The 27,645-nt window shown below is 58.1% G+C and overlaps 2 protein-coding genes across 4 annotated transcripts; both read left to right on the top strand.

Annotated features, from left to right (window-relative positions):
• Nucleotides 1–22,353, top strand: MLXIPL (MLX interacting protein like). 3 transcript variants are annotated; one of them, XM_048050096.2, is made up of 17 exons: nucleotides 8–505; nucleotides 9,031–9,137; nucleotides 9,314–9,396; nucleotides 9,664–9,753; nucleotides 10,501–10,545; nucleotides 10,845–11,043; nucleotides 11,706–11,786; nucleotides 16,429–16,583; nucleotides 16,662–17,259; nucleotides 18,129–18,202; nucleotides 18,625–18,805; nucleotides 19,465–19,577; nucleotides 19,763–19,882; nucleotides 20,091–20,218; nucleotides 20,598–20,721; nucleotides 21,879–22,008; nucleotides 22,154–22,352. In XM_048050096.2, the coding sequence occupies exons 1-17, from the start codon at nucleotides 210–212 to the stop codon at nucleotides 22,270–22,272; spliced, it is 2,643 nt and encodes an 880-aa protein (XP_047906053.1). In that variant the 5' UTR covers nucleotides 8–209; the 3' UTR covers nucleotides 22,273–22,352. The 3 variants fall into 3 exon arrangements, with proteins under 3 accessions (XP_047906051.1, XP_047906053.1, XP_047906052.1); XM_048050095.2 differs by having other exon boundaries at nucleotides 9–505; nucleotides 18,622–18,805; XM_048050094.2 differs by having other exon boundaries at nucleotides 1–505; nucleotides 16,429–17,259; nucleotides 22,154–22,353.
• A 464-nt stretch (nucleotides 22,354–22,817) lies between these two features.
• Nucleotides 22,818–27,515, top strand: TBL2 (transducin beta like 2). Its single transcript, XM_048050104.2, has 7 exons — nucleotides 22,818–22,977; nucleotides 23,059–23,189; nucleotides 23,262–23,446; nucleotides 24,093–24,244; nucleotides 25,388–25,514; nucleotides 26,412–26,564; nucleotides 26,937–27,515. The coding sequence occupies exons 1-7, from the start codon at nucleotides 22,833–22,835 to the stop codon at nucleotides 27,391–27,393; spliced, it is 1,350 nt and encodes a 449-aa protein (XP_047906061.2). The 5' UTR covers nucleotides 22,818–22,832; the 3' UTR covers nucleotides 27,394–27,515.
• The last annotated feature ends 130 nt before the right edge of the window (nucleotides 27,516–27,645 follow it).

The raw sequence follows: 27,645 nt of genomic DNA, 5'->3' as shown, positions 1-27,645 counted from the left end.
TGGAGGAGACGGCGTGGGACAGGGACAGGGGTGGGGCGAGCCACACTGAGGAGGAGGTGCCTGTGCACTGCTGGGGAGGGCAACAGCGCGTGCTCCATGCCAGTGCAGCATCTGTAGGGCTCGGGCACTGCCAGGATATGGACTGCAGTGCTGGGGCAGACTACTAAGGGCTTCTCAGCTGGTGTGGCTCCTGCAGCAGGCACTGGGCAATGGCACAAGCTCAGGTGGGGCTCCCAGGACCCTTCCCGGAGCCCCTCGTTGGGCCATGCCCTGACTCCGACTTCGACTCTGACTCTGAGGATGCGACCATGGGTGGTGCAGGGCCTGGTGCTGGGGTTCAGAAACCCTCCCAGGTCATCCACAGTGGCCACTTCATGGTGTCGTCCCCGCACAGCGACTCGCTGCCCCGTCGGCGCCACCGCCATGCTGAGCCTGAGGCGGCTGATCCGCGGAGCATCGACCCAACCCTGACCCGGCTCTTTGAGTGCATGAGCCTAGAGTACAGGTGAGTCCGAGAGCCCTCGCGCCCAGCATGTGTCTCACTGATCCCCCAGCTCTCTGAAGGCGTGAGTCTGGCACGCTGGAAAGGCTGGGCTCCCCCAGCGCTGCTCCATCTCCAGGAACCTCATCTGCTTGTCCATTGGGTTTTAGTGGGGCATCTGCTCACAGAACGCCATCCTGGGAGGTTTCAGGGGAAAAGAGCTGGTGCTGGAGAACTGCTATGGAGCCAGATGAGTTCTTCCTCTCTTCGCACGTAGCTTAACCATCCTCCATCAGGAGATTTGGAGTTACTGCACTTGTCTGCAGCACCCTGCACCCCGGCCCTGCACACTCTGTAGAGCAGCAGTAACCTGTGTGCAGACAACACTTAGTCTTTGGCAATACAGCCCAGAGCTGTGCCCACTTGTCCCAAAGTTGTTCTAGGTCATGTGGCAGTGGCAGCACTCCAGCCTGGATGGCTGCGCAGGGCTTTGTCCAGGACCTGCTGAAAGCTTCCCCCCTTCTCTCCAGCAAAACCAGATGGGTGACTGTGTTGTTCCCCCAAACATACAAATCACCCAAGCCCAGGGTGCGAGGGACGTGCTCACCCCACATACAGCTCCTCGGTGACAACAGGAGAGCCTGCAACTTGTTTCTTAGCACTTTGGGCCATGTTCTTGGAGGCAGCTCCCCACTTCCACAAAGACCTCAAGGCTTTGTGACCTGTCAAAGGGTGACTTGCTCTACAGACCTCAGTGCAAAATTATTTGCACAGCTTTCCCAAAAATCCAAGTGAAAACCTGGATCGATGATTACCTATTGATGCCTTGTGAAGATAAAACACGGACAAAACAGCTTTGAAGAATTGCCCATCTCCTGGTCCCACGTTGGCCTCTCAGGTGTGCCTTGAAGTCCTTTGGAGCTTGGCATGGTGGCATATGTGGTCAGTCTCAGAGTAGTCCTGGTGACGCCATGTGCTGTGACAGTACTGCGCAGGGTACTAGTTGCCACGTAGCTGTGTACGTTTGGCCCATCGCCATGCGTCTGTGTGCCAGCCTGCATGGTTTGCTCATAGTTGGTGAGGCACAGAGGTGCTGGTGACGCTGATGCTCTGCAGAAATATGGTGAACTTCAGCATGGAGTGGCCCAGCCAAGGGTTGGTTGCACTTACTGCCAGCTACTCATGCAATGAGTAGCCTCACTTTCCTTTGCTCTCCCAGCCCCACAGTTGCCTTACTGTGAGTCTTGCTGCATGGGGCTGGAGGAGCAGACACTGCTGCACCCCAGAATGTGTAGGCTTCTGACTCCTGAGATGCCTCCATGTGCTCCTGAGCTCTGGTGCAAGTGCTTTGGCAGGTGGAGCAGACCAGAAGAGCCAGGACTGGCCCTTTTGCTGCAGACATGACTCCATCCCTCCAGACATCTGTACCCCTTAGACTCCTGGGCCTCACTTTCCTCCTGCATGACAAAGCATGAACCATCCCCAAGCCCAGTAGCATGGCGAACCATAACTGCAATTGAACAGTAGCCCTCAGTGAGGAGGATCCACATCAGCTACAAAGTTTTACTGCCACCACTGGTGGCCACTCCAGAGCCCAGAACATTAGAGAAGTCTTTTGTCTGTCTTGGCGCAAGACTAGGTCTTGCTCAGCACCTGTGAGAGCACATCTTTGTCAGCCCTGGAGCCAGGGCAGCTGCCAGTCGTGGAATACAGCAGGGAGATTTTGACATTAGATGATACCCAAATCCATGCTCAGTTCTTCTGTTTCTTGGAGGCCCTTCCATGCTTACATGCTCCCCTCCTCCATCTCACAGCCATTGTGCTCTGCAGCTTTGCAGCATCCTAAAAACAGATCGACAAGAAGTATTGATCAGAGCTCAGGTTCAGGTAAACTTGGACCTGCAATGAAGCGCTAGATATGCTTCGCCACACACGAGACTGGACCCTGACTGTAGAGCCAACTGCTCTGCTGGCTAACTGCCCTTCAAGCATTTGTCTCCTCCCTTTGGAAACCCACAGCAGCTTTGCTAATACATTTTTGACAGCCTTATGAGCAGTGGTTGGAGGAAGGTATCAGAGTGGGTTAAATGGAGTTTAAAGATATTTGGCTGACCTGCACTTTTAGTTTCATCTGATTTGATACCTCTCTGCATCAGCTGCCATTTCACACCTTCACTGCCAGACAGGTTCCTCAGAAACAATGTTGGTGCAGCACAGCCTCAGCTGGAGTGACCAGCCAAATATTTTCCAACCTTTACGAGTGCATCCATAGTTATGTTGTAGACTAACTCCTTAATGAAGCAGAAACCACAGAAAGGTGTCACCTCTGGAGTTCATAGTCCAAACCCTGTGCTGGGCATGGTTAATCCCAAAGTCAGGTCAAGTTCCTCAAGTTCCTTCACCATTTGAAGTATGGAGAAGACGAATGATGGAGAGCAAGGATGATGATCCCACTGCTTCTGTCCCAGGGCTTCACTGCTCACACATGGAAGTGTGTCCTCCATGACTCCAATAGGAGTTTCCCTTGCTCCAGTTTGTGTCTGTTGCCTCTTTGTCCTTTCTCAGTGCATCTCTGAGAATTATCTGTCTCCATCACCTCCATAACCTCCTTTTGGTAGTTGAAGACTACCGTCACCTTCCTCTCTTCACCTTTTCTTCTTCACGTGGAACAAATATAGCTCCCTCAGCCTCCTCTTTTCTGTCATGTATGTCAGTCTCCCACCATTTGATCCCTTCCAGGATTACTCCAGTTTTTGGACTTGAGCTTTTCCATCTTTTACTGGGGGTGGTGGTGGGGGGGAAGCAGCACATCTGGACATGATATCCAGATATGGCCTTAGAGGCGCTGAATAGAGTGGAACTATCACTTCTTGACCTGCTTGCTGAGCGGTGTCTGTTGCAGCCACATACCCCTTGTTGTTCAAGGCCTGGCTCACACCGTTTCAAAGGAAGGTAAATATGCTAAACTCTCTCTAAAAATACTGTTTGTTTTGGTTTTTAACAACTGTTTTTTAATGACTGTAGCTGAACAGTGTTTTGACTAGCTGTAACTCCACCCCTGTCCATCATTCCTCTGTGGCACTTCACACATGTTTATGGCAGTCCCATCTCAGCTTGAGCCATTGCCTCGAGGATCTCTCATATCATCCCTCCATGGGTCGGACAGTTCATCACCTCCTTTGTGAGCAAGAAGCACCCTCTCCACATCAGGGCTTGCTTCCAGCAGTAGCTTGTTTCTTCAGCTCCCTCAAAAAGCAGCATCTCCCCCCACCATGGTCTTCCTCTTGGTGCTGGGGGCTGGCATGAAGCAGTTCTGAGACCCTTTGTAACCATTTTCCAGGACACTATTCTCTTTTCAGCAGCTCTTCTGCCAAAGAGTTAAGGATTGTCATCCACTCCTTCCTTGCAAGAGATCATCTTGCTGCTTTTCTTGAGTCTCTTCCTTAGACTGTTTTTTCTCATGTCTGTCACAGGTGGACCTCCCTGCAGTACACTTGGATTCCCCAGGTTTCCCCAAGAAGCTGCACATGTGCAGCCAAGCTCCTTCAGGAACTGTTCACACCTTCGCCCCAGCATAATCAGCCCAGCTGAGCAAACTCTTTCTTCCCAAGAGCACTGTGCCACTCCCCAGCATCCTATCCTGCCTTTCAGGGGCTCCTGGGCTCACACACCACCCCACCTCATCCTGTCCTGCCCCACCCTTGTAAAGCAATTGGAGGGAATCGTTGGGTGGCTATCCTGAGGAACTGTCCTCCTAGGGGAGAAAAATGGGGTACAGATGGGAACTGCAGACTGCAGGTTTGTGCAGTCCCATCTTGTGCAGGTCTGTCTTGTGCTTCAGGAAAAAAAAAAAAAGAAAAAAAAAAAAACAAAAACACCCTCTTGTAGTTTTTTCCAGAGTGTGTTTTAGAATAACTTCCTCTTCTCCCCTGCCTGTACTGGAAGGGGAGATTTAGCAGGTAGGGACATCGGAGTGGAGTATTAACTCTGCCACTCTCATACGATTTAAAACAAGACAGGCTTGGATTACACCCTTGAATGCTAATTCTGTGCTAATTCGTCCTCTTGGCAAGCTGATAGCAGCCTCTAAGGCTTTCCTAGGAGAAGCGGAATTGCTGCTGTAGCTTTGCCATGTTCTCTAACTGATTCTCTAATTCACAGTGTCTTAAACACTCATGCACAGAGCAGGAAGAATACAACGACAGAGCAGGCAGGGACCACCCCAGTGATGAACACACTGAGCTATCCTCTTCCTTTCTCTTTCTGTCAGGATTAGTCTGCGCTTTCCTTTGCCCTCCCTCCTGGCAAATCACTCAGCCTCAATTCACTACAATTCACCAGCATTCGCCTGTGCAAAGTGCGTTCCTATGAACTAGTTCAGGCTGGTTGGAAGTGGCTAGTGCAGATTTGGTTGCATCCATCTGATGAGGCTGCAAGACCGCAGACTGTCTCAATGCTGTGTATGCCTGAGCCGCAAGGAGCCAGGGCCCTCTGGCCACAGGACCAGAGCTCAGTGCTGACAGCAGCCCCAGCTCTGCAGCTCTCCATGGGCTGTGCAGCAGTGGGTGCAGCTCCTGCTGTGAATTGTCAACATGAGGGGCAGCAGCGGGCCTGCAGAGGGGGAAAGGCTTGGGCACGGCTGAGGCTAGCTGTGCTGCAGCGCGGGTGTGCTGTTGTTTGCAGCAGGAAACGGCTTGTGTTTTCTCAGCCATTTCCCAAGGAGCTGGGGGCTGTTCCTGCCCAAGCAGAGTGCAGAGTGCAAAGGAGTTGGTCCGGTGTGCGAACCTGTTCCCATGCTGAGCCTGGCTTGACTTGCAAGCTGTCCAGCTTCCCAGACAGTTATTCACAAGAGGATTTAAATGGCTTCCCGTCTTATCTGGGGCACTTTGTGCTTTCTTTGCACTGAGGTAAATGGCTGCACACAAAGCAGAGCTGTAAGGATGTAGTCACTCCTATCTGCGAGAAAATACACAGAGCACCTCCATATCTAATCCTCAGCATTACCCACACTCTGTTAACACCTCTGTCACAACGCTGCCCTCAAATCATCCCAGATACACCCACACCAGCCTCCACCACACGCCTGCCAGGGCAAAGCACATACTTCCCTGGAGGCAGTAGAGCAAAACAGACAAGCTGGCAGAACAGTTTTTTTCTCATCAATACAACAGAGTAAAAAAAAAAAAGCTCATGCAGATAGTAGGGGCATTTTCACGACTGTCTGATTTGAGCACAATCACTTTTTGCTTTGGGGCATTTTTTGGGAAAACTGTGGCTAGATTTTTAACTTTATCTCCCAGATTCTGGATTATCGATGTTAAAAACAAACAATCAAACAAACAAACAAAAACACCATGATTTTGGTACCAAAATTTGCAAGAAATTGAGTGTGAGCTGTTAGGACTTCCAGGAAAGGCTGTCATTTTTCAGCCAGCCTGGGGCCAGTGGGGTCCCTGCTGCCTGTAGAACAAGGGGGTTCTGTTGGCCCCATGGGGAGCTGCTTCTGGCCGCTGTTTCTGTGTACTTGGGAAGGTCAAGCAGTCTTGTGCCTGCAGGAGGACCTTCAGCTTAGCCTTTCCCCTCCTGCTACAGCCCATTTCCCTTCATGCAGGTCTGCATCTCACCAAGTCATTCCTTCCCCCTCCTCTTGGCATTGATGGAGAGCAAAACACTCATTTTGCCATGAAAGTAGGGGCTGCAATGCTTAAACTTCTGGGCAGGCTAAATGAATCGTGGAACAAACAGGTGCTACTGGCTGAGCCAGAGGTGGTGCTGGCCAGTGCCAGGGTTGGTCACAGGGCAAGCTCCACTCCCACCTCACCCTGTCACACAGAAACCCCTTTGCCAGTTGTGGGGTCCAGGTCCCCATTCCTCGAGCTCTGCAGGGCAGCAGGACACATGAACTGTGCCAAGGCGCACCAGGGCATCCCAAACCTTTCTCACAGCTCTGTGCGGTGTTCACATCCATCTCCTTGGGACATAATTTCAGGAAAGGGTGGGGCCTCTTTCAAGGCAAACCAGTGAGCAAAGATCAGCATGATAAGCTCCAAAACTGAAAGGATCGTTAATGGAAGAAAAAGGCAGTTAGTGGTGAGGCTCACAGGCATCCCCTTTCTGCCTCCACGTCCCATGGTGCTTGGTGGCCGTGGCCCCACCGGCCTCATGCATGGCCAAGGCACCCAGCTGCAGCCCTAGGGCTTGGGGCCACAGTCTCTGGCTGCTCCTTTAAGCTGGCTGGTGGCATGGGCAGCACTAGCAAGGAGTGTGGCTGGGTAGCCTTGACCAGCAGGAACTGGCCACGTGCCCAGGAAACCCGTCCTTTCCATTGGCTCCTCTGCTTGGCACCACCGCATTGTTTGCCTTGTGCCACCGGGGAAAGTTCAAAATCCCTGGTGATAGTGGAGTGGTCAATGCATAGACAAGTCCTTAACTCTCTGCGGGCCAGAGCCATGGAGATGTGGGTCCTTCTCCAGCCCCCTGGGGCCGTGGGTCAGGGCTGGGTGAGTGGCCAGCAGCCGTGGCTCTCCCAGGGGAGGGTGTCCCCCTCCACCCCTGTGGCTCAGAGCTCTAGCTCCCAGACATGTTCCTACATCAGTCTCTGGGGTTGTGGGGTGCCTCGGGGGTCCCTGCGCCTTCTCCCAGCCCCAGCCAGAAGGCACAGGCAGCGCTCACCTCCCATCCACAGAGCCAGTTAGGGACAGTGTGGAGCATTTTGCTATAGGTACTGCTGCCTGATTGGGACACCTGTATGTAACAGCAGCGATGTCTCCCTGTTGCCCAAAAAGCCACCTCGCTCTGTGGGGCAGAGGGACAGGAGCACCCTGGAGTCTTGGCCACCGTGTCTGGCAGTGGGTGGCTCTTGAGGGAAGCACCATGGGCATGTGGCTGTGTCGCTGGCTCTGCTGCACTGAGCTCCTCCTCGCCAAGTCGCTCAGCCACAGAGGGAGGGAGCCTTGCGGGCAGGACAGAGACAGCCTCTGCCATGGGACCCAGCTGAGCCGAGACACGAGAAGCAGATTTCAAGGCACAGTTAATGCAGAATTGGCCAGAGTCTTCCTTAGAGGGTGCACAACAGAGGTTTCATGAGTTTGAATGGGAAGTGTGCTGCTGCTTAAAGCATTAGTAGGGCCCAGCTCTCCTCCCCCAGCACCTCCCCGTGGACACCTGTCCCATCATCTGCAGGGTACATCCAAGGAGATGCTGCAACAGGGGAATATGCCCCCACACACCCAAGCCCAGCCTTTACCTTTCATCTTCTCTGCACATACAGGGGATAAGAGGGACCTGAAGCAGCATTGAGATTTTCAAGGGAGAAACTTTTAGCTGGAGAGGGACAGGAGAAAGTGCAGCTGTGGCCTTTCACATGCACTGTGCTCCGTGTGCGAATGCTGCCCGTGGGGAGCAGCCCAGCCTTCATGAAGCTGTGGGTGAAGCTGTCATCACCCAGGGCCATGTGCTGGCAGGTGGGAGAGCAGGAAGAGGAGGAAAGGAAACATTCAGGATCCCAAACCTGTGACAGAGAGGCTGGCCAGAGGATCAGGAGAACCAGGCAATAAGGCAAAGAGACCCCAGCCTCTCCCACAGGGCCCCATGGGGCAGTATGACTTTGGGAACCTTTGTGCAGTGCAGTTGGGTGCACAGGAGGGTGATGGGTCCCTCAGCTGGAAGGAAATGAGCTGCAGTGCTGGCTTCGTGAAAGGAAGCTTCCCACACTGCAGGCTGTATGAGGGACATCACCACCACCATGGAAAGCTGCACAACAAACACTGCTGCCTCCAGGAGCCTGGAAACATGGAAGGAGGGAGCTCAGGCCGGGCTGGGAGACAGGGTGAGGGGGCGCAGGGTGGCACCAGGTGTAGGGTTGGGTGGAAAACGAGCCCAGGGCAGTGCTAGGCTGAGGACAGGGCTGGTCCTGTCTCTGCCCCTCCTAGGGCAGAAGCGAGTGTCCCGTAATGTCCTCAGGCTGCATGTCCTTCTGTCCCCAGACCCACACAGACAGCTGTCCCTGCCTGCCTTGCTGCCCATGCCTAACCCTGGCTGAAGTGGTTTCCAAACCTTGCCTGGAGTTAAAAAGAGGCTCAAAAATAGCAGTCCCAGTGCTGCGATGAGTCAAGAGCCACAGTAACACATGCTTCCAGTGACTTGGCTGGGTGGGCAACTTCCCTTCCTGGCCCCTGGGGCTAGAATACAGCTCGGGGAAGGTGGGGTCTCACCTTGGAGCAATGTTTAGAGTCTCGGTCAGTGAATTCTCCTGTATGCTGTGCTTTAATCCCAGGGGCTCCAGAAGCCTAATGTGGGTCTGCAAAGCTCCTGGCTTAGGTCTGTGCTGCTCTCAGTGAACAGGAGCTCAGGGTGCTCCTATGGTAATCCGATGGGTCCCTGGCAAGCAGCCTGCAACAGAGCTGTGAAGCTGAGCCACATGGCTGTGCCTGCTCCCGGACCTGCTGGCAGCCCTCAGTCTGTCTCAAGGCATGGCCTCCTTGTAAGGCCCCAAAATGGGAGGGCTCTAGCATGGTCCCCTTCAGCCTCTCTTTTGCCTGGCATTTTAGTGGGAAGCTGGTGTCGCCAAAGTGGAAGAATTTCAAGGGGCAGCGGCTGCTTTGCCGGGATAAAATCCGTCTCAACAATGCTATCTGGAGAGCGTGGTACATCCAGTGTGAGTATGAGGCCAGACCCTGCTGCCCATGTTGAGTGCCGGGCAATGCCATGTGGAATGGGGCTGATGCTGGGGCAGCAGAGCCGCAGCAGGCGCCCAGCCCTACGAGTGCACCGGCTCCCTCCCCTGTGCAGGGAGGGGGCTGTGGGCAAAGCCGGCTCTTTTCCCCTGGGCAGATGTGGAACAGAGGAAGAACCCCATGTGTGGTTTCATCACCCCCCTGGAGGGATCTGAGGCTGACGAGCATCGAAAACCAGAGGTAGGGTGTGGGCCCTCATTGCTCCTGTAGCCAGGAGCAGGTTGGGGGGGGGATGTGCAGCTGGGAGCTGGGGACATCGCAGGAGGTAGAGCCCCCATCCCAGCTTGCTGGCTTTGCAAGATTTGCTGGGGAAGGCATTCACGATGTGGCCCAAAGAAACCAGTCCCATCTGTGGGGTGCCTGGGGTAGGCAGGAGCTGGCTGTGGGGTGCCAGGCTGGGGGATCAGCCCCATGGCCGTGATGCCCCAGTACTGTCCACTCCCACAGGCTGTCGTGCTGGAGGGCAATTACTGGAAACGCCGCATCGAGGTGGTAATGAGGGAGTACCACAAGTGGAGGATCTACTACAAGAAGCGGGTGAGTGGCCCTGTCCCTGCTGCTCCCTGCCCCAGTGCGACGATGGTGGGACAGGATGGCGGCGTCCCTGGTGCAGAGACATGGCTGCCTGGGAGCTGGCCGGTGGTTGTCCCCACGGTGATGGTGGAGGGGACTTGGCGGGGTCCCGTCCCTGGCTGCCCGTGGTGCTGTGGCGCACTCTGGCAGTCTGACCTGAGCTGGTTCTGCCTTGCCTGCTGCATGGCCTGGGGCTGGGCTTGGCAGTGCACCTGCAGTGCACGTGCTGGGGTGGGACGAGCGGGGCTCACTGCATCACCCCGGCTGGGCTGTGATTCGCTGGCGGCAGAGGCTCAGCCAGGCAGCACGTGCCTGCAGGCCGGCTGGCCCGATGTCACCCTGGAAGTCACTCCCGGGCAGGATAATCTAGCAGTGGCCCGGGTGGCACCGGCCTTGGCCGCCCGCCATGCAGGGAGGAGCATGATGCCAGCCTCCTCCCCAGCCGCTCGCTCAGCCTGAAAAAGGCCGGGGTGCCGCGGGAGGCAGTGTGCGGGCAGCCTCACACCGCCACGCACCTCTCCACCAGCCCTGCTGCTGCCCTGTGCAGTAAAGGCAGATGTGAAGGGGTGGTGGCCAGGGCCAGACCCCAGAGCAGGCAGTGCGCGTGGTCCTGCTGGCTGGCAGGAGGTGACCGAGGGGCAGGGCCCGCTGCCCCCTCTGCCCTGCCCTGGATCTGCCCACACCTCAGCTGTCACCTTCTTCTCCTTCCAGCTCCGAAAGTCCAGCCGGGAGGGAGAGCTCTCCAGCCCAAAGCAGGTGAGTCTGCTGGGGAAGGATGGGCAGCGGGGAGAGGGGCACGATGTGGAGCCCTGTGCCAGGCAGCTCGGGAAAAGCGCAGTTGAAAGCCCCCTGTCCCCGATGTCTGTGGTGGCCACTGGAGGGGAGGCAGTTGGGATGCTGATTCACCCTCCAGAAGCACCAGTGTGCCAGGCTGGAGGCCCTGGGATGAGGGAGGCTGCAGTTGTCTGGGAACTGCTGGGGCAGCAGCCAGGGAGGCAGGCATGGGCCCTGCCTGCGGGAGGTGCCCACCAGCTCCTTTGCTCCATCTCACCCAGGACGAGGATGCCTGGAGACCAACGGAGAAATGGTGCAACCAGCTCTTCTGCAATGTGGTGCCCATGCTGCTTGGGAACGAGGAAGAGGAGCTGGGGGGCAGGCAGCACTTCGACTTGGACACCTTCCTATCAGACATCTCTGACACACTCTTCACCATGACACAGACACCCAGCACCCACCAGGCGCTCCCAGAGGATGGTGGGTGCCCCAAGCCATGCTGGAAGTGGAAGAGGAGGTCCAGGCAGACAGCGTGCCCAAGGCACATCTCTGCCTCTTGGCTTCAAACCGAGAGCTGCTGCCTTTGGCAGACAGGGCCTCCACCAGTGCTGGACAACCCCAACACTGCTGCTGCCCTGGAAGCACAGAGCTCCCAGTGGCTGCATGGGGGCCAGCCCATGCTGTCCAGGGCAAGGTGGGCTGTGGTGCCACAGGTGGCTGCCAGGGAGGCCAGGACTCGCCTCGCACCAGACTCCATGGCAGCGCTGCCAGTCTGGGACTGCTCCTCATTGTCCCTGCCTGGCCCGGTTCCAGGCAGCTCCTGCAGCACCAGCCAGCGCCAGCTCCTGCACCTGGATCAGCTGTTTTTTCTCCTCTTTCACAGAGGGTTGTGGGTGGATGAGGCCCCAGACGTGCTGGTGGGCAGGGTGGTGGGATAGGATGGCCCTGGAGGCTGAGTTCCTGCAGGGAGAGAACCCATCTGCCTGGCTTTGCTCTGCTGTGGGGCAAGGTGCAGCGAGGCAGTGTGACAATGGTGTGTTGGTGGTGGCAATAGGGCAGGTGCGAGGACAGCCCTGGGGGAGGGGGGACACGGGATGACTGGGGGTGCAGTGCCCTAATGCTGTATCTCGGTGCTCTTCCAGCATATATTGGGAATGCTGACATGATCCAGCCAGACTTGGCACCCCTGCAGCCCAGCCTGGATGATACCATGGAGATCTCAGGTAAGAGCCAGCCCGGATGCAGAACCACATCCATACAGCCCGGTGCACTGTGCACACCATGGCAGCCCAAAGTGGAGGTGAGAAGTCTGGCCAGGACCAAGAGCTGCTGGGGGCAGAAAGTGCTGACCATGGAAAGAGCAGCAAGAAAAGGCCGGGGTGCCCTGGTCTGCCATAGCAGGTGAGGAAGAGCTTGGCCAAGAGCTGGTGAAGGGGACTTCTACAAACAGAGGGTCTTGCCAGGTGTATGAAACCACCTGAATTTGGCTGCAGACGAAGGACAATTGTCCCCACAAGAAAGAGGAAACCTCTAGAGAGCAGGTTCTGTGCTGCCACGTCCCTCTCCTCACCCCTCTCTTGCTGGTCAGCCCTAGGCACAGCAGCCTGGGGGCTGCATTGGAGCTGGGCCGCTGTGATGGGCTGTGCTACATCCCTTGATGACATGTCACTGTCCCTGCCGGGTTGGCCCCAAAAAAACAAAACTGCCACTGGTGTCCAGGCCAGACAGCTGGGGCAACGGGGCTGCTGAGGAGGATGAGTGAGCAATGTCGGCCTCTTCCCATGGGGCTGCCATCAGTGCTGCCAGTCATGGTCTGCCTGCGACACGGTGCACTCCTTTGTAGCAGTACAGTGTCGGTGAGCACTAGAGCATCAGCTGGGACATGTCCTGGTCCCATCTGTGCTGTGTTGTGTACCCGTGGGTCATGCGAGGGCCAGGCGCTGTTGGCACACCCTGCACCAGAGACCATCTCTGCCCTTGAACATGCTGAAGCCAGTAGCTTGGGAGCACTTTCTAGGGGGGGGGGCAGCTGATGTGGCCTGGTGGCTGCAAGCCTCCCTTGTAGCTGACGGCCTCAGACAGCACCAGCATCTCTGGACCCCTTGGTGTGTCTCTCAGTGCCCTGTGAGTGGAGCCTGGCTGGGACTCCTGGAGCTCCGTGGCCAGCCTCCATTTCCCACTTCCCTCCACTGGAGGAAACAAAGTGGCTTGCGCCATACAGCTGTGGGCTGATGCAAGACCAGATGCTGACGGCGAGCAGGGGCAGCAGTGGGCACCCCCATGTGCCGGGGCAGGTGGTGGGATGCCCCAGGGGTGGACGGGTTGGGAGGGCTCTTGCCAGCCCTTCCAGCACATTCGCTCCATGTATCCCTTTGGGGCGAGCCATGCTGGGAAGAGGGTCTGTCCTCACTGCTAGCCATTGGCCTCCTGTCCCTGGGTGCCCCTGGTGGGCAGCGGTCACTAGGTGGTGAGACAGCTCTGAAGGGGTCAAAATAACACTTGCCATTCCACAGGGAGGTCCTGCATGGCATTGGAAGGCTGCACTGACCCCTTTTAAGCAGCACTTCGCAGCAGTGGTGTCATGGCAGCAGCCCCAGTGCCTCTCCCTCATGGGCCACACTGCCATCCATGCTGTTGTTGTGCACCCAGTGCGGCACAGCCTCATGATCAGCAGGAATTGTCAAGTGGCACGATGGTACCCATCTGAAGCAACATATTTCTATGAGCAGTCAAATTGTCTTTCTTTTCCTGGGGTAGAGGTCTGCATTTTACTCCAGGGTACTGCCTGCAAACGGGCTGGGTCTTACCGCAAGCCACTGAATGGCAGGAAAGCCTCTGCACCAGACGTGTGAGTGTGCCAGGCGGAGGTTTGGGAGCAGAGAGGAGTGCGCACCTCAGGCTGGGCTGGGAGTCTGCACTTGTTTTAGACAGCACAGCTGGGGTGTGCAAGGCCCTAAGTGTGACCACAGGGCCACGGGGTGAGTAGGGAGAGGACATGGTGGTCCTTTTCCAGGAAGGGGAGGCTGATGCTGAAAGCTGGGTGCTGGGTGCCAGAGTAGCAGGTGCCAGTCAGCTTAGGACCCAAGGCTGCTTTTGCAGTGTGTGTGATGGCTGATGGTGGCTCGAGAGCAGGGATCCCCCGGCAGCCTTGTGCAGAGCAGCATGGTGTAAGCGTGCGGGGTGGGCACCGCAACAGCCCTGTTGGGGCTGTGCCCAGAGTCCACACATCTCATGAATGAGGCAAGCAGAGCAGAGATGGGGACTCAGGACTCCTGAAGGGTCACAGGGCTGTCACTGTGCCTGGTGGCTGTCATAGAGCTCGGTGCCTGTCAGTCAGCAAGTGCAAGCCAATCCCCAAATGAGGAACCAGCTCATGTCCCCAGTGGGTGCCGGAGCATGGTGTGGGGCGGATGGAGAAGTCCTGATGGCAGAGGCAAGGGATCAGCCCGGTGCGGTGCCCGAGCTCTGCTGGCACCGCGCTCCAGGTAGGACCCGCTCTGGGCGCTGGGTTACAGGGGCCAGGTTGGCCAGCTCGTGGGGTGGCATCACCCTGCAGCACTGCAGGGCTCGCAGGGAGCCCAGGGCCAGTGCTGGAGGGTCCTGTATTTGGGAGCAGGCTCTGTAACCTGGATCCCTTTGGAGAGCAGCTCCAGGATTGAGAAGGATGCCAAAGGCTTAGTGTGCTGACCGCACAGGCTCTTGTCCCCCAAGCAGCAGTGCGCCCTGGTCACACTGCACAGCCCGGGAGCAGGTTGGATCAATGTGACAGTGGAGAGGAGCATGGGCAAGAGCTGCAGGGTGGGTAAGGGGTAGGAGAAGGGGAGGACAGAACGCCCAGGAGGTTGCCAGCTGCTGTGCTGGGCAGGATCCACCATCCATCCCGGCAACACAGTGAGAGGCACAAGAGGAATCGAATCTGCAGTGCTGGGCACCAGAAATGCCTATAAATACACACAGAGCTGCAGTGCTGGTGGCAGGGGGCAGCTTGGCATGGGTACAGAGAAGGGCCAGGGGCAGCATGGAGCTGGGTGCTGCACCTTGGGGAATGCTGAGACCCTGCCTGGCCGTGCCACAGCCCACACCAAGCACTGGCCCTGGAGGGGCAGGAGTGGCTCTGCCGTGCTCCCAGGCATTTGCCATGTCCCTGGCCTCAGTCCAGGTGGGACTGGGAACAGGGTCTGAGGATGATGTGCTGCAGCCTCCGAGGACAGTGGGGCCATAAGGATCCGAGCACCTCAGAGGCCATTTCCATCATGAGAGCTCTGGTGCCGACAGCAGCCAACTCTCTCTTGCAACAACCTGTAGCAGTGGGCTGGGAAGAAGTGGAGTGTCAATGTTGCTGCCCATCCCTGCAAGGGGCATGTAGGCAAATGCTGTCCCCAGCCTGGGGTACGTGGGCTGCAGCTCCTCTCTGCAGGGCTCATGGGGAAGGGGCAGAGTCAAGGAGAGCAGGGCGCCTGCTCTGTGTCACACCAGTGTTACCCTCAGCCAGCAGTGTGCTGTGCGGTATGGCACTGCTGGGATTGGCACGGCATCCCTCTCTGCTGGCATTTCCTCCTCCAGTGTAGACTCGAAAGGGTCTCAGGCCCAGAGGTTTTGCCTCTCCCAGTGAGGACACTCCAGGCACTGGAGCCTGTGCCAGAGCCCCGAGGAGTCATTGCAGGCCTCCTGGTGCCCAGGGCACAGCTGGGCAGGCTGGGCAGCCAGGGTCAGCCTGGATGTTCTTGAACTGGCTCTGCTGTCAGCAGCATGAGGGCCTGAAGGCAGAGATGCCCATGTCAGCTGAGGGTTTGGCCCTGTGCTGGAGCACAGCTGGGTGCTCCCCAGCAGAGACATGGGTGCTTGTGTACTGGACCAGCTGCTTGGATGCAGAACCTGTGCCACAGGCTGTCGGGCAGCTGCCTGCAAGCCCATCCGGTGCTCCTGCTCCACCCTACAGGGAAACGTACATCCAGCAGCCCCATCCCCACCCCACAGTCATTCTCACTGGGGAAAAACCCTCCTGGTGGTCGTGTTTGGTCCAGTGCTGGCACAGGCAATGGTAGCCCCAGCACAGAGCCGAGGTGTGTGCGGGGCTGATGTGCCCATGGAGCTTGTTTCACAGGGGTGGTGATTGCCCCAGGCAAAATGCCAGCACTTTGTGCCGTGGCGTCTGGGCCTGCGGAAGAAGCAGGGTTGTGGGAAGGAGACAGGAAGGGAGAGGGAGTCGCAGCAAGGTCACGGGGCTCGGCTTCGGGAAGGGCATGGGATGTGGTTAGCCACAGGCTGCACGCAAGGCAGCACCAGACCAGAGAAGCAAATGCTTGCCCCGACCCCAGCAGGACTGTGTCGCGTGGCTCAGGGACAGTGCGACCTGATCCTCTGAGTAAAGTTGTGTTGGCCACGAGACCAGCTCCACAGCTGCCCCACAGCCTGGGTGGCATGGTCCCTGCCACCAGAGCTGGCTCGGGAGGAGCGGGAAGGGCCCAAACCCCCTGGGAGTAGCTGGAGCACGCAGCTCTCAGCTGGGTGTCAGGGACAGGGACGGGGATGGGGTTCCCACCCCTGGGTGGCATCCCTGGGCGGGTTTTCCTGTCCCAGTGCCTGTGGCAAGGCTGGGCCTAGGCGCATGAGTTGCCTCTTCCCTCTCACCATGTGAAACTCCAGTGTTTCACAACAAGGGCACCGAATCTGCCCATGGAGCCAGCAGCTGTCCCGGCCCCCCAAGGTGAAGGTGAAACAGGCAAATCTCCACCAGCACCAGGCATGGAGTCTCTCTCCAGTGTGCCCTGGGCTTGTCACCCCTCTCCAGGAGCAGCTCATGGCAGCAGGAGCACTCCTCTGGCCCCTCACTGCCCATCACCATCTCTCTACTTTGTCCCGCAGATATTTTCATCAGTCATCGGCCATTGCCTGCACAGACACAACTGGGCTATCAGGAGCCACCCTGCTTTGTGACTATGGCTGAGCCCCTCTATGGTGGCGGAGGGGCCATGCCTGCCAGCCCCGATGCCCTGCTCCCTCCCAGCACCCTCCTCCAGGTGAGCGTGACCCCAGCTCATGGCCCACGGCTGCCAGTGCCCAAGCCACCCCTCCTGACACGTCCCTATTTCCCGCAGCCTGGCAGTGCCTCCCAGCTCAGCCTCCATGGTGCCTTCCTCAGCTCCGAGCAACCCCCGCCACCGCTGGCCCCCGAGCCCCCTGCTGCGGTGCCTGGCAGCCTCAGCCCCCAGCTCAAACACAAGCCCTTGCTGCAGTACAACTTCCCTGGCAAGTGCGTTGGCATGGAGCCGCTCGGCCTCCCCTACACCAGCCCCAGCCCATCCCCTGGGCCCCCACTGCTGGGCCCAGAGCCCCCATTTTCCCCCGCCTCCGCCCCCCGCTCCAAGTTTCCCTACACTGCCTCACCCAGCCCCTCACTCCTCGCCCACCCCGTGTCCCCGCTCTCCACACCATGCTTCGCCCAGCACACCCCGGGCATGGGCTATGCTGTGGACATGGTGCCCCCAGGGTACCCTGGCCCGGCTGCCCCCCAGCACCTGCCCCACACCGCACCGGGCAGCCCCAGGTTTGCCACCCCAAAAGGGCCATCCCCTGGCGGGAGCGGGCGGTCGAAGGCAAAGGCTGGCAGCACCAAGGCGAAGAGGCTGCCAGGGCCCTCCGTACCGCCACACCTGGCCGTGCCCAACTCCTGCCTGACCCAGCTGCTGACCACAGGTGAGGGGCCACAGGAGACCCCGGGGGGTTCGCAGGGTTGGGGTGAGTCGGTGGTGGGTGGGGGTGCTTGGGGGTGTTGGGAGAGAGAGGCCCTGCTTCCTCCCTGGGATTTGGATGCTGGGGATGCGGGACTGGGTGTGTGGCTGTCCCCATGGTGAGGCAGGGAGTGGGCAAGCAGTGCCAAGCCCAGAGGCAAGGACACATGGGTGAGCCCCCCTGCCCTCTGCTCCTGGGATGGAGACGGGGGCCAGTTGGCTCCAGGGCTTCACCACCAGCACTAGTGCAAAGTCCCTGTGTCCCCAGCCTGGTGTCTACATCCTAGTTGGTGTGAAAGGGATGAGGGGCCGGCTGTGTCCTGCCCACCCTGCTGCCCACGTGTGTGATAGGACAGGTGCCATGGAGGATGTTTCGGCCGTTCCTTTGTTTGGCCAAAGCTGGCTGGGGGTATGTGACTGCACCGAGGCTCCCAGGCTCACAACACATGAGGATTTAAGGGGCTGGCAGTAGCCTAGTGGTTGCACTGCTCGCCTCCCCTCTAGCCGCATGTTGGGGTCGCAGGTTCGAGCAACACCCTGCGATGCTTTGCGGGCTTCTTTTTTTGTAGGGTGTTGGTTGGACCAGATGATCTCAAAGGTCTTTTCCAACCTTAATGATTCTGTGATTCCGTAATTCTATAGGATGTCCCTGATGCAGGGAGCAAAGGCACCTCTCTCCAGTGGGTGCTTCAGTCTTCCCTGGGGCAGACAGGCAGGGAAGGGGCTGCAGCAATGTTGGTGCTCAGGGCTGGCACCCCCATGGGGCAGGAAAATGTCACCCAAGCACTGGCAGCCTGATGCAGAAGCACCCTTCTGCTCCCCTCTCTCTTGCAGCCAAGCAGGAGCCAGCCCTGGATACCTCGCCTGCGCATGGTCCGGCACTCCTGCCTGCATCCCCTGTCTCCCCGGTAAGCACTTGCATACCCCTTTACCAGTTGCCCCCTCTCCCCCCTCCAGGTTGAGAATTGCCCTCCTAGTTGCTGGGGAATGGGTAGGGCCACCACATAGCAGGTGGAGAGAAGGGGGCTTCACGGGGTCCCCATTGCAAAATGGAGCTGGATGCAGATGGGGCATGTGGCTGGGGTGCCGGGGAGGCTTGGAGCAGCGCTGGGTGGGAGTCACCCAAGCGTCTTTTCAGGTAAAAAAAACTGGGCAGATCTGGCAAACATCTCACTTGCAAGGCCCCTGCAGGTCCCCCTGCAGTGTTTGGCCATTAGTGCCGGGGCGCTGACCAACCAAAGGGGCTCTGTGCTGCGGGTGAGGTCTGGTCCCTGGCGCACACAGGGCACTGGCCCCCAACCTCCTGCTTCCTTCTGCCTTCTCTCAGCAGCAGAGCAGTGTCCCTGATGTCCCTGCCGCCTTCCTGTCCAGAGTGGCCCAGCTGAGCCCAGGGCTGTCTCCTGGCTCCAGCCCTTCCCAGGCAGTGCCAGTGCCAGTGATGCTGGCGGGCGCTGCGCCGGGGCCGCTGCTGGTCCCCAAGGTGGAGCAGCTGTCCCCCACATCATCTTGCGGTGAGTCTGAGCACCCCAAGGAGCCCAACTGGGAGCTCCCCCAGGGCACCCTGTTTCCTGCAGGGAGCCTGGACCAAACACAAATTGCTTCTGGGAAGATTTAATTTCTGCTTTGATTCCGGCTGTTTGCAGTTACCCACCTGAGTAGGAATGACTTCTTTCTGCTGGGGAGGGCACAGACCTTTTTATCTGGTTCTTTCTCCAGGAAAAAAAAAAAAAGAGGAAAAGACAAAAGCAGAAAAATGTCAGTGTGGTTTTGAAAACCCAGAGCTTGGTTTTTGAGTGGGAAGCACTCTGCTTTCACCCACAGAAACCAGAGTGCGGGCTGGAAAACAGGCTCCCATGTCATGTCCAGTTTCAGTTTGGTGCTGCAAATCACAGCCTTACAGCCCTCAGGACTCTATCCTGGTGGTTCCCACCCAAAGAAACATTGGGAATTTAAAATATCACTTACCAAATGTTCCCATTTTCTGAGCAGTTGTAAAATGAATATCATTTGGAAAAAGACAGGACAAGACAAGGTTGGAAACCAGACCATCAGCTGAGGGGGTAGCTGCCCTGGAGCCAGGGCAATGCTGTGGATCGCTCCCCACTGCCCATCCCAGCACAGGACCCTGGTGTCAGCCCGTCTTCCCTAAGCATCCTCTTTTATTATCCAGGCAGTGACTGGCCCAAGCCCAGACAGGCCTCCTCGGGACCCACTGCAGGGCTGGGCACTGGCATCTCCCTGCATCACCCCACATCCCGTAGGGGCAGACCCGAGTCCAGCAAGGTATGGCAGGAGCAAGCGCTGCCTTCTCTGCGGGGGCAGCATCTCCATGTGCACCCCCTTCCCTGCTGCCCAACCGAATTCACCCCCGGCCTCACTGCAAGCTTTGGGTCAGCCCATCTCCGACGTGGCAGGAGGCCCGGGGCCACCTCCGCTGCCAGGAGGTGCCTGACAGTGCTTGCCCACAGATAGAAAGCCGGCGTATCACACACATCTCCGCCGAGCAGAAGAGACGCTTCAACATCAAGCTGGGCTTTGACACACTGCACAGCCTGGTGAGCACGCTGAGCACCCAGCCCAGCATCAAGGTAAGCGTGCAGGGCAGAGCAGACCAGCTGGCCAGCTCTGGGCACGGGGCATCTCCTGGGGATGGTGTGCCCCCAGGCTGCACCAGCACGCATGGAGTCATGCCCAGGTTGCCTCGGATCTGCAGCCTGTTGCAGAGACTTCCAAGGCTTGGCAGTGGGGCACACAAGACCTCGTGCCTTTTGCTGCCTCAGCCCTGCTCCCCTGCAGGTCAGCAAGGCCACCACCTTGCAGAAGACAGCTGAGTACATCTGCAAGCTGCAGCAGGAGCGGGCAGCCCTCCAGGATGAGGCACAGCGGCTGCGGGAGCAGATCGAGGAGCTCAACAGCTCGATCAAGTAGGGGGGCACAGCCAGGGGAGGTGGGAGGGAGCTGCTACCTGTGGTGGGGCAGCCAGGCAGGGCAAGCGGCAGTGCCTTGGGGCAGCAGCCACAGCAAATCTTCTGAGCACCTCCATGGACCTCCATTTGTCTGTGTCCCCCTCCCCCCCTCAAACCCTACCTGGGGGATTTGCTCAAGAAGTAGAGCTGCGTGGGACCAGTGCGTGGGCACATGCCCCACCACTACCCTGAGAGCAGGACAGTACCGGCTCAAAACGCGCAGGGCCAGTGAGCCCTGCTGAGAGCTGAGGGCCTGCTGGAGCCTCTCCCTGCAGGGTGGCTGCCACAACTCCCAGCCCCCTGACTGCAGACTCACAGTGCTGCTTCTGCACCACAGCCTGTGCCAGGAGCAGCTGCCAGCCACGGGGGTGCCCATCACACGCCAGCGCTTCGACCAGATGCGCAGCATGTTCGACGAGTACGTCCGCTCCTCCACGCTGCAGAACTGGAAGTTCTGGATCGTATCCTTTGGGGCTGGTGCCTGTTCCTGGCTCTGCTCCCTCCACCAAACACCAGGTCCGCTGGTCTGCCCACTCAGCCCACTGCTGTGTCCCTCCGGCTCAAGAGGCTCTGGGGATGACGCACGGTGGGAGCCCACTGAGATGCTGTGGCTAAGAGGAAGCTTCTGTTACAAGGGAGTGAGCAGAGTAGGAATAAATTATCAGTCCTTGGGGAAAAGGGAAGTCACCAGTGGAGCTGAGCTCACTGTTGCCGTGCAGGGAGGAGCTCCTGGTGGCCTGAGGAAAGGACCAGGCACAAACCTGGTGACATGAGGACTTCACCTTGGTGGCCAGTGTAGCACACCCTGGAAACCAAGGCCCATGTCCCAGGCCCATGCCTGGGACACAAGTCTGGACTCCACACAGTGGAAAGGATGAAGGGGGCCAAAGGCCAAGGAGGGGCAGACAGGATGGTCAAAGAGCTGGGCCATGAATGGGGATTAGACACCCTGAGACCATCAAGCCTGCAGAGACCGTGAGGTCTGCCAACCCCCAGGTAACAGAAGCAGCTAGGGCAAAGCAGAGCTGGTTCCTGACACGGACTGGGGGAGGGCTTTGTGGTTCCTTCCACACAACAGTAGGGATCCTAAGGCTGACATGGGCATGCTCGTGGTGGAGGAGGTGCCTGCTCTGGATTACTACACACACATTCACCAGCCCCCAGCGTTGTTCCCTGAAGCTGGGTATAGCTTGGGGAGCACACGTGCTGGAGTCATGCTCTGCTTCTGGGCACCTGCAGAGGACGCAGCGCGAGCCAACTCCTTGATCTGGTCTGGAAGAGCTGTCCTGTGATTTCGGCAGCTCCAGCTGTGACGCAGGTTGTGCAGCTCTCCTGTTGCCTGCCCTTGGCTGTGTGGCGCAGGCCACGAGCTGGACCTGGCTCCCCGGGGCGCCCGTGTGCCAGAGCTGTGGTGCTGCAGCGCCCGGCCTGGCGGGGCGGTTGGGATGGCGGTGCCGGGCCCTTTCCTGGTCCACGGAATGGTCCTGCTGACGCTCGCATCCCCACCACCCCAGCGGGAGGCCTGTCCTGCCGCCTGTGGGAGGATGCTGCCCACACCAGGAGCTGGTGGGGGGGAGGCCATGACCAAGCTGGCCCTTAACTCCTCCGCTCCCCTCAGTTCAGCATCATCATCCGGCCCCTCTTCGAGTCCTTCAACGGCATGGTGTCCACGGCCAGCGTGGAGAGCCTCACGCAGACATCTCTCGCCTGGCTGGACCAGCACTGCTCCCTCCCAGCGCTTCGGCCCAGTACGTAGCCCCGTCCCCAGCTGGCCAGGTGGCCCGCACCGACCGGCTCCGGGGGGGAAAACCGGAGGGAAAGCGGCCGGGGCACGCCGGGGCCGGGTCTGCGGCACCGGCCGCGGGCACTGACGAGCCCCCCGTCTCCCCGCAGCCGTCCTGAGCTCCCTGCGGCAGCTGAGCGTCTCCACCTCCATCCTCAGCGACCCGGCGCGCGTCCCCGAGCAGGCGACGCGGGCAGTGACCGGGCCGCCCCGCGGCAGCTCCTCGTAGCCGCCCCGGGGCCGCCGCGCGGGGCCAGCCTGAGCCGGGCGCCGGACGAACGCCCGCCGGCGGCAGCGGGGAGCCCCCGGCGGGGCCGCAGGGGCGGGGTGGGGGGGCGGGGACGGACGATATCCGCGTGTCGGGGAGATAAAGGAGCGCGCCGCCGCACGGCCCCGGGCCTCTTCCTGCCGCGGCAAGGGGCGGGGCCGGGTGGTGGGCGGGGCCGGGTGGTGGGCGGGGCCGGCCGGCGGGGCGGGGCGGTCAGCGGGGCGGGAGGGGGCGGGGCTATCCAGTGCGGCGGGAAGGGGCGGGGCCAGCCGCCGGGGCGGGAAGGGGCGGGGCTATCCAGCGGGGCGGGAAAGGGGAGGGGGCAGTCCGTGCGGCGGGGAAGGGGCGGGGCCAGCCAGCGGGGCGCGAAAGGGGCGGGGCGGGGCGGGGCGGGAAGGGGCGGGGGCAGCCAGAGGGGCGGGGCCAGCCAGCGCGGCGGGAAGGGGCGGGGCGCGCCTCAGCCGCTGCCGCCGCCCGGCGCAGGCGCGTTGGGCCGTGCCACGAGGGAGGGAGCCGGGAGGATGGAGGCGGCGGCGGCGCTGGGGGGGTGGGGGCCGCTGGGGGCCCTCGTCCTGGTCCTGGTCCTGGTCCTGGTCGCGGTCCCGCTGCTGGCGGCCGCTCTCCGCCGCGCCGCCCCGCGGGGGCTGCCCGCCGCGCCGCCGGCCGGTGAGTACCGCGGGGAGCCGGGCCGGGCCGGGCGGCGCTGCCCGCTGAGAGCCGCTCCCCGCTGATCCCCGCTCCCCCCAGGCCCCGGGGCGAGCAGCGCCGCCGCCGCCAAGCCGGAGGGCCTCAGGAAGGCGAAGCTGCCGGCGCGGGCCCGCAGGGACAAGCCGCAGCCGCACAGCTTCACGCACCGGCTCCTGGTCGCCGCCCTCAAGGTACCGTGCCGGCCGCGCTGCCGGGCGCCCCTCGCTCTCCTCCTTCTCCTCCCGACCGTGCGTTCTCTGCAGGGCCACAGCGGCTCCGTGTCCTGCCTGGACTTCAGCAGCAGCGGCAAGTACCTGGCGTCGTGTGCTGACGACCGCACCGTCCGCCTGTGGAGCACCCGCGACTTCACAGCGCGCGAGCACCGGTGTCTGCGGGCCAACGTGGAGCTGGACCACGCTGAGCTCGTCCGCTTCAGCCCAGACTGCAGGTGGGGCCGGGCCTCCCCGCACCTCATCCCTGCCCAGCCCGGGGACCGCGGGCGGTGCTGCTGCTCCCCGAGGCCCCGCGGATGGAGCTGCCAGACGCGCGGCCCGAGCCCCGGTCGAAGTCAGGGCTGCATCATCTGGGCTGCAGGGAGGCTGTACGCCTGCAAGAAGTCTCGCAGGGTTTTGACGGTACCACTGATACGTGGCTTCTCCTGAAAGCAGCTGGCACTTCAGCATGGTGCTTGGGCATATATCCCAGCGTCCAGCTTGCTGCCTCCGTGGAAGGTGCTTGTTAAGGTCTCTGTCAGCAAGCCAGCTTGAACTGCTAGGCCTCTCTGGAGAACTGGGGAGGGAGCTCCAGCTGCCTGGGGAGGTTGCTTGGAAAGCCTGCCTTGGCGTTTTGCAAAGTGGCCTCCTTTAGAGAGAGGAAAGCATCTGGTTTCCAGGTGTTGTTTTCCATTCAGTGTTGCAATTGAGCTAACGCAGGGAGAACTTGGTACCCTCATAAAACAAAGCTTTTTATCTGTCACTGTATGTCCCTTTCTCCAGGTGTCACTGAATGACCGACCTATTAACTTACCTTATAGATAAGCTGAACTGAGGTAACTTGTTTCTTAATGGTTCAGAGTGACATATCCTTCCGCTTAGGGCATTCATTGTCTGGCTGGCGAATGGCGAGACTATTCGCGTCTACAAAATGACTAAGAAGGACGATGGCAACTTCACCTTCACTGCGACTTCTGAGGACTTCCCAAAGAAACACAAAGCTCCTGTCATCAATATAGGAATTGCAGAGACAGGTATGGTGATGACCATCTGCTCACTTGTCAAGGCTCTCCAGATCTGCTTTGATTTTCCTTTAAAGCAATGGCTGCTGGGTTTAAAGTGTTAGGGTTTTTGGCTTAATTAAGACCCACTTGATTCTCTGTGGTCTTCTAGATGTTATTTTTTAGCCTTTGTTTACTAAATTGGTAAATTGGAAGACATAGGTTGCAAAGAAACAATTTTCATGTAAACGCAGAATTACCTCCCTGATATGCACAGTCTTTTAATTTAGTTTTTCAAGGATACTGTTGCAAAGAGGTCTGGTCTCAATATTGAGAGCATTTCTGTTCTCTGGCTCACTTGTCTCTTTAACCAGTCAGAAATCTCCCTAGTAAGTTCATAGATCAGGAAGCATAGGATCTGTCTTGGACTTCTAGGATTTTTCAGGCCAGAGCCTGCGGGGGAGTTTGTTAGCAGTGAGGGAACTGATGGATGCTTCAGGCATGTGACAGTGGACAGATGAAAGTGGGTAGATACAAGTTCTCTACAATAGAAGAGCAGAGAAAATGTCAACTGAGGCCCTTGTTCAGCTGCAAAAGTGAAAATGGAAACTGCAACAATGAAGTTGAAGGTTACTATGCAACTCCGGCTGTGCCCAGGCTGAGGTGAACAAGGGGGGTAAGCATTGCAAGCCAAAGTCTGAAACATTGACAGCACCAGTAATCAGGGACAATACCGGTGTGACTCTGATCAGCTACCTGTCTGTAATCCATGACTTGTAAGCTAGAGATACCTATTCAACTTGTGTTTTTTTGGGGGGGGAATCAAGTCTGCTGCATTTCTCTTGTGGTTCCAGTGTGGTACTGAGCTCTGCAAATGGGATCTGAAAGGTCCTGGGGTGAGAAGCACACAGGGTCTCATGAGCGCCCATTGCCAGCTGACAGCTGCTGAAGCCACAGGTTTGAGCATTAAGGTATTAACCAGGAGCTGAGCCTTCTGACACTGCTTTTCAGTCTGTGCCAGGAGATCAGCACTCGAATTCTGGTGCTACTTTTGGTTTTCTTGATTGTTCTGGTGCAGAGAGAGATTGCCCTGCTTAGGGACTGTCCTAGTCCTTTGGTAAGCCTGTGACAGCTTTAGGCCTAGATGCTCTCCTGATCTCTGTCTTTTTTCCCCAGGAAAGTTTATCATGACAGCTTCCAGTGATACTACCATCCTGATCTGGAACCTGAAAGGTGAAGTCCTTGCCAGCATTAACACTAACCAGATGAACAATGCCTATGCTGCAGTGTCACCCTGTGGGAGGTGAGGTGCACGCAGGTATTCCAAGCTGTTCCTGCTGAGAAGTGGGAGGCCACAAGAATAAACAAGAACCTCGCTCCTTCTCAGGGGAAATTATCAGATCAGATCATCTGCAGCTTGCTGTTACTATAATGCAGTTTTCTGAGGGTTCCACATTATTTTATTTTTATTTTTTAAAAATGATTCCTGCCCCCAAGAGCAGTCCCTCCAGGAGTGCTGACTCCCACCTGCACGGTCTCAGACACTTGGTGGTTTGTCTTTGTGTCTCAGGAACTGCTGTTCCCATTAACCATCTCTTGAAGAGCTGAGGGAGAGAACAGCATTGGCTTTGGGTGGCAAAGTGGGTGGGCCAATGTAAACGATCTGTACAAAGCAAATAACATTTCTAGTGCACAGTTTTTAACCTTTTAAATGTTAATTACAAAATTAAAATCTTTATTACCTAAAGGTTCTTTATCAGGAAAATCTTGTTCTCAGCTCTGTCTCTAACCTGTTGCTGTAGCAAGACTCTTAGTATGCACTGATCCCACTGAGTTCGGGGGTCAGAGCACTTAGATTTTTTATTTTGTCTGAGTAGTTTCTCAATGTTAAGTCGTGGAGTTGCTGCTCTTGTCCGTGGTGGCCTTCCTTAGCGTTCCCTTTACTAGACTGCTTTCAGTGAAAACTTTTTCAGCAGACCAAAGCAAAGTTCTGAATGTAGGTGTCCAGATGGGATTGACTTCACAGAGCCCTTTCTTACACACCCCTCTGTGCAGGCACCCTGTGGGACTGCAAGTGACCTCTGCCTCCCTCAGGAGGCCAGAGGAGAGCTCTGTGTGGCTGTGGCTATGGAGCTCCATGGCCCAGCCAAAATAACAAATTTGTAACAAATACCCTGTCTCACTGCTTTCTTCTACCCAGGTTTGTGGCATCATGTGGCTTTACCCCTGATGTAAAGGTGTGGGAAGTGTGTTTTGGCAAGAGTGGAGACTTCCGGGAAGTGACCAGGGCTTTTGAGTTGAAAGGCCACACTGCTGGCATACATTACTTCTCCTTCTCTAATGACTCGAGGCGGTAAGTTCGTGTTATTTCACTGCCCGAAACAGCACCATCAGGACACGTGTGCTCACCCCTTCCAGTGTGCCCGAGCAGCTCATCCGAACGGGCTGCTGCCCTGCACAGTGTGGGGGAACTCTGCTGTGTGTGTGCGCTCCTGGGAGCACAGGGATTGTTTTGGGCCATCTTCGTCTTCCCCAAGGGTTTCCTCCTGGTGGGTGGCCGTTGCTCCAGAAGGGAGGATGAAGTACACACGTGCGTACAGGCTCACACTGCCCAAAGGAGCGCTCTATCCACAAAGGAAAGGATTCCTTCTTTGCAGATGTGGAAGGGGAATAGGTGCTACCCGTTTTTCCTTGCAGTCACATGTGGTTTATGTCCTGCCTGTAGGATGGCAACTGTTTCGAAGGATGGTACATGGAAATTCTGGGACACAGATGTGGAATATAAGAAGCAACAAGATCCATACCTGCTTCTGACAGGGAAGTGTGAAGTAACAGAACCGTGTCACATTGCCCTGTCCCCTGATGCTCATGTCGCAGCCATCTCCTGTGGTACAAGCATTATTGTGTACAACACTCGAAGAGGAGAAGAGGAGGAGCGCTTTGTTGGTGTTCATGGACAGTACATAACAGACTTGGCTTTTGACACTAGCAGCCGCTACCTGGTGTCTTGCGGAGACCGGGCTATCCGGGTGTTCCACAACACTGCTGGCTACCGGGCAGTGGTGGAAGAGATGGAGACCATGCTGAAAAAAACTGCCAACAAAGCCACCCGAGAGAGACTGGAGCAGCAGATCACCAGTGCCAGGAAGGCACTGGCGGCAATCTACGGCAGGAAGCACTAGTCCTGTTTGCCCACGGGAGCGGCTTCCCATTCGGTACAGCTGCAGGGAGCAGCGTGCTGCGGCTGATTTTTAATAACCCCGAACGACTTGTAATAAACGAGCACTCCGCCTGCTCACGCAGAGCCTTCCTTCTGTGCGTTCTGACTGGGGTAGTGCAGAGGTGGACGATGCCGGGGGGGGGCGAGAGGCGGGCTCCAAGGGCCTCCCGCTGGCTCCGGCTGCTCGGTCCCGCCTCTAGCGGCGCCCAGCGCT

Source organism: Anser cygnoides, chromosome 18 (assembly GCF_040182565.1).
Source record: "Anser cygnoides isolate HZ-2024a breed goose chromosome 18, Taihu_goose_T2T_genome, whole genome shotgun sequence".
NCBI lineage: Eukaryota > Metazoa > Chordata > Aves > Anseriformes > Anatidae > Anser > Anser cygnoides.
The sequence above is the reverse complement of the archived record's forward strand: the minus strand, read 5'-3'. Positions and strand labels throughout refer to the sequence as shown.

What these genes read in the sequence shown, in the direction of transcription:
- MLXIPL (XM_048050094.2), top strand. Translation starts at nt 210, where the DNA reads ATGGCACAAGCTCAGGTGGGGCTCCCAGGACCCTTCCCGGAGCCCCTC. An exon ending in GTCCCCCACATCATCTTGCG is followed by an intron (nt 18,806 to 19,464) that starts GTGAGTCTGAGC and finishes TTTATTATCCAG; the next exon opens with GCAGTGACTGGCCCAAGCCC. An exon ending in GCAGACCCGAGTCCAGCAAG is followed by an intron (nt 19,578 to 19,762) that starts GTATGGCAGGAG and finishes GCTTGCCCACAG; the next exon opens with ATAGAAAGCCGGCGTATCAC.
- TBL2 (XM_048050104.2), top strand. Translation starts at nt 22,833, where the DNA reads ATGGAGGCGGCGGCGGCGCTGGGGGGGTGGGGGCCGCTGGGGGCCCTC. An exon ending in TATAGGAATTGCAGAGACAG is followed by an intron (nt 24,245 to 25,387) that starts GTATGGTGATGA and finishes TTTTTTCCCCAG; the next exon opens with GAAAGTTTATCATGACAGCT. An exon ending in TTCTCTAATGACTCGAGGCG is followed by an intron (nt 26,565 to 26,936) that starts GTAAGTTCGTGT and finishes TCCTGCCTGTAG; the next exon opens with GATGGCAACTGTTTCGAAGG.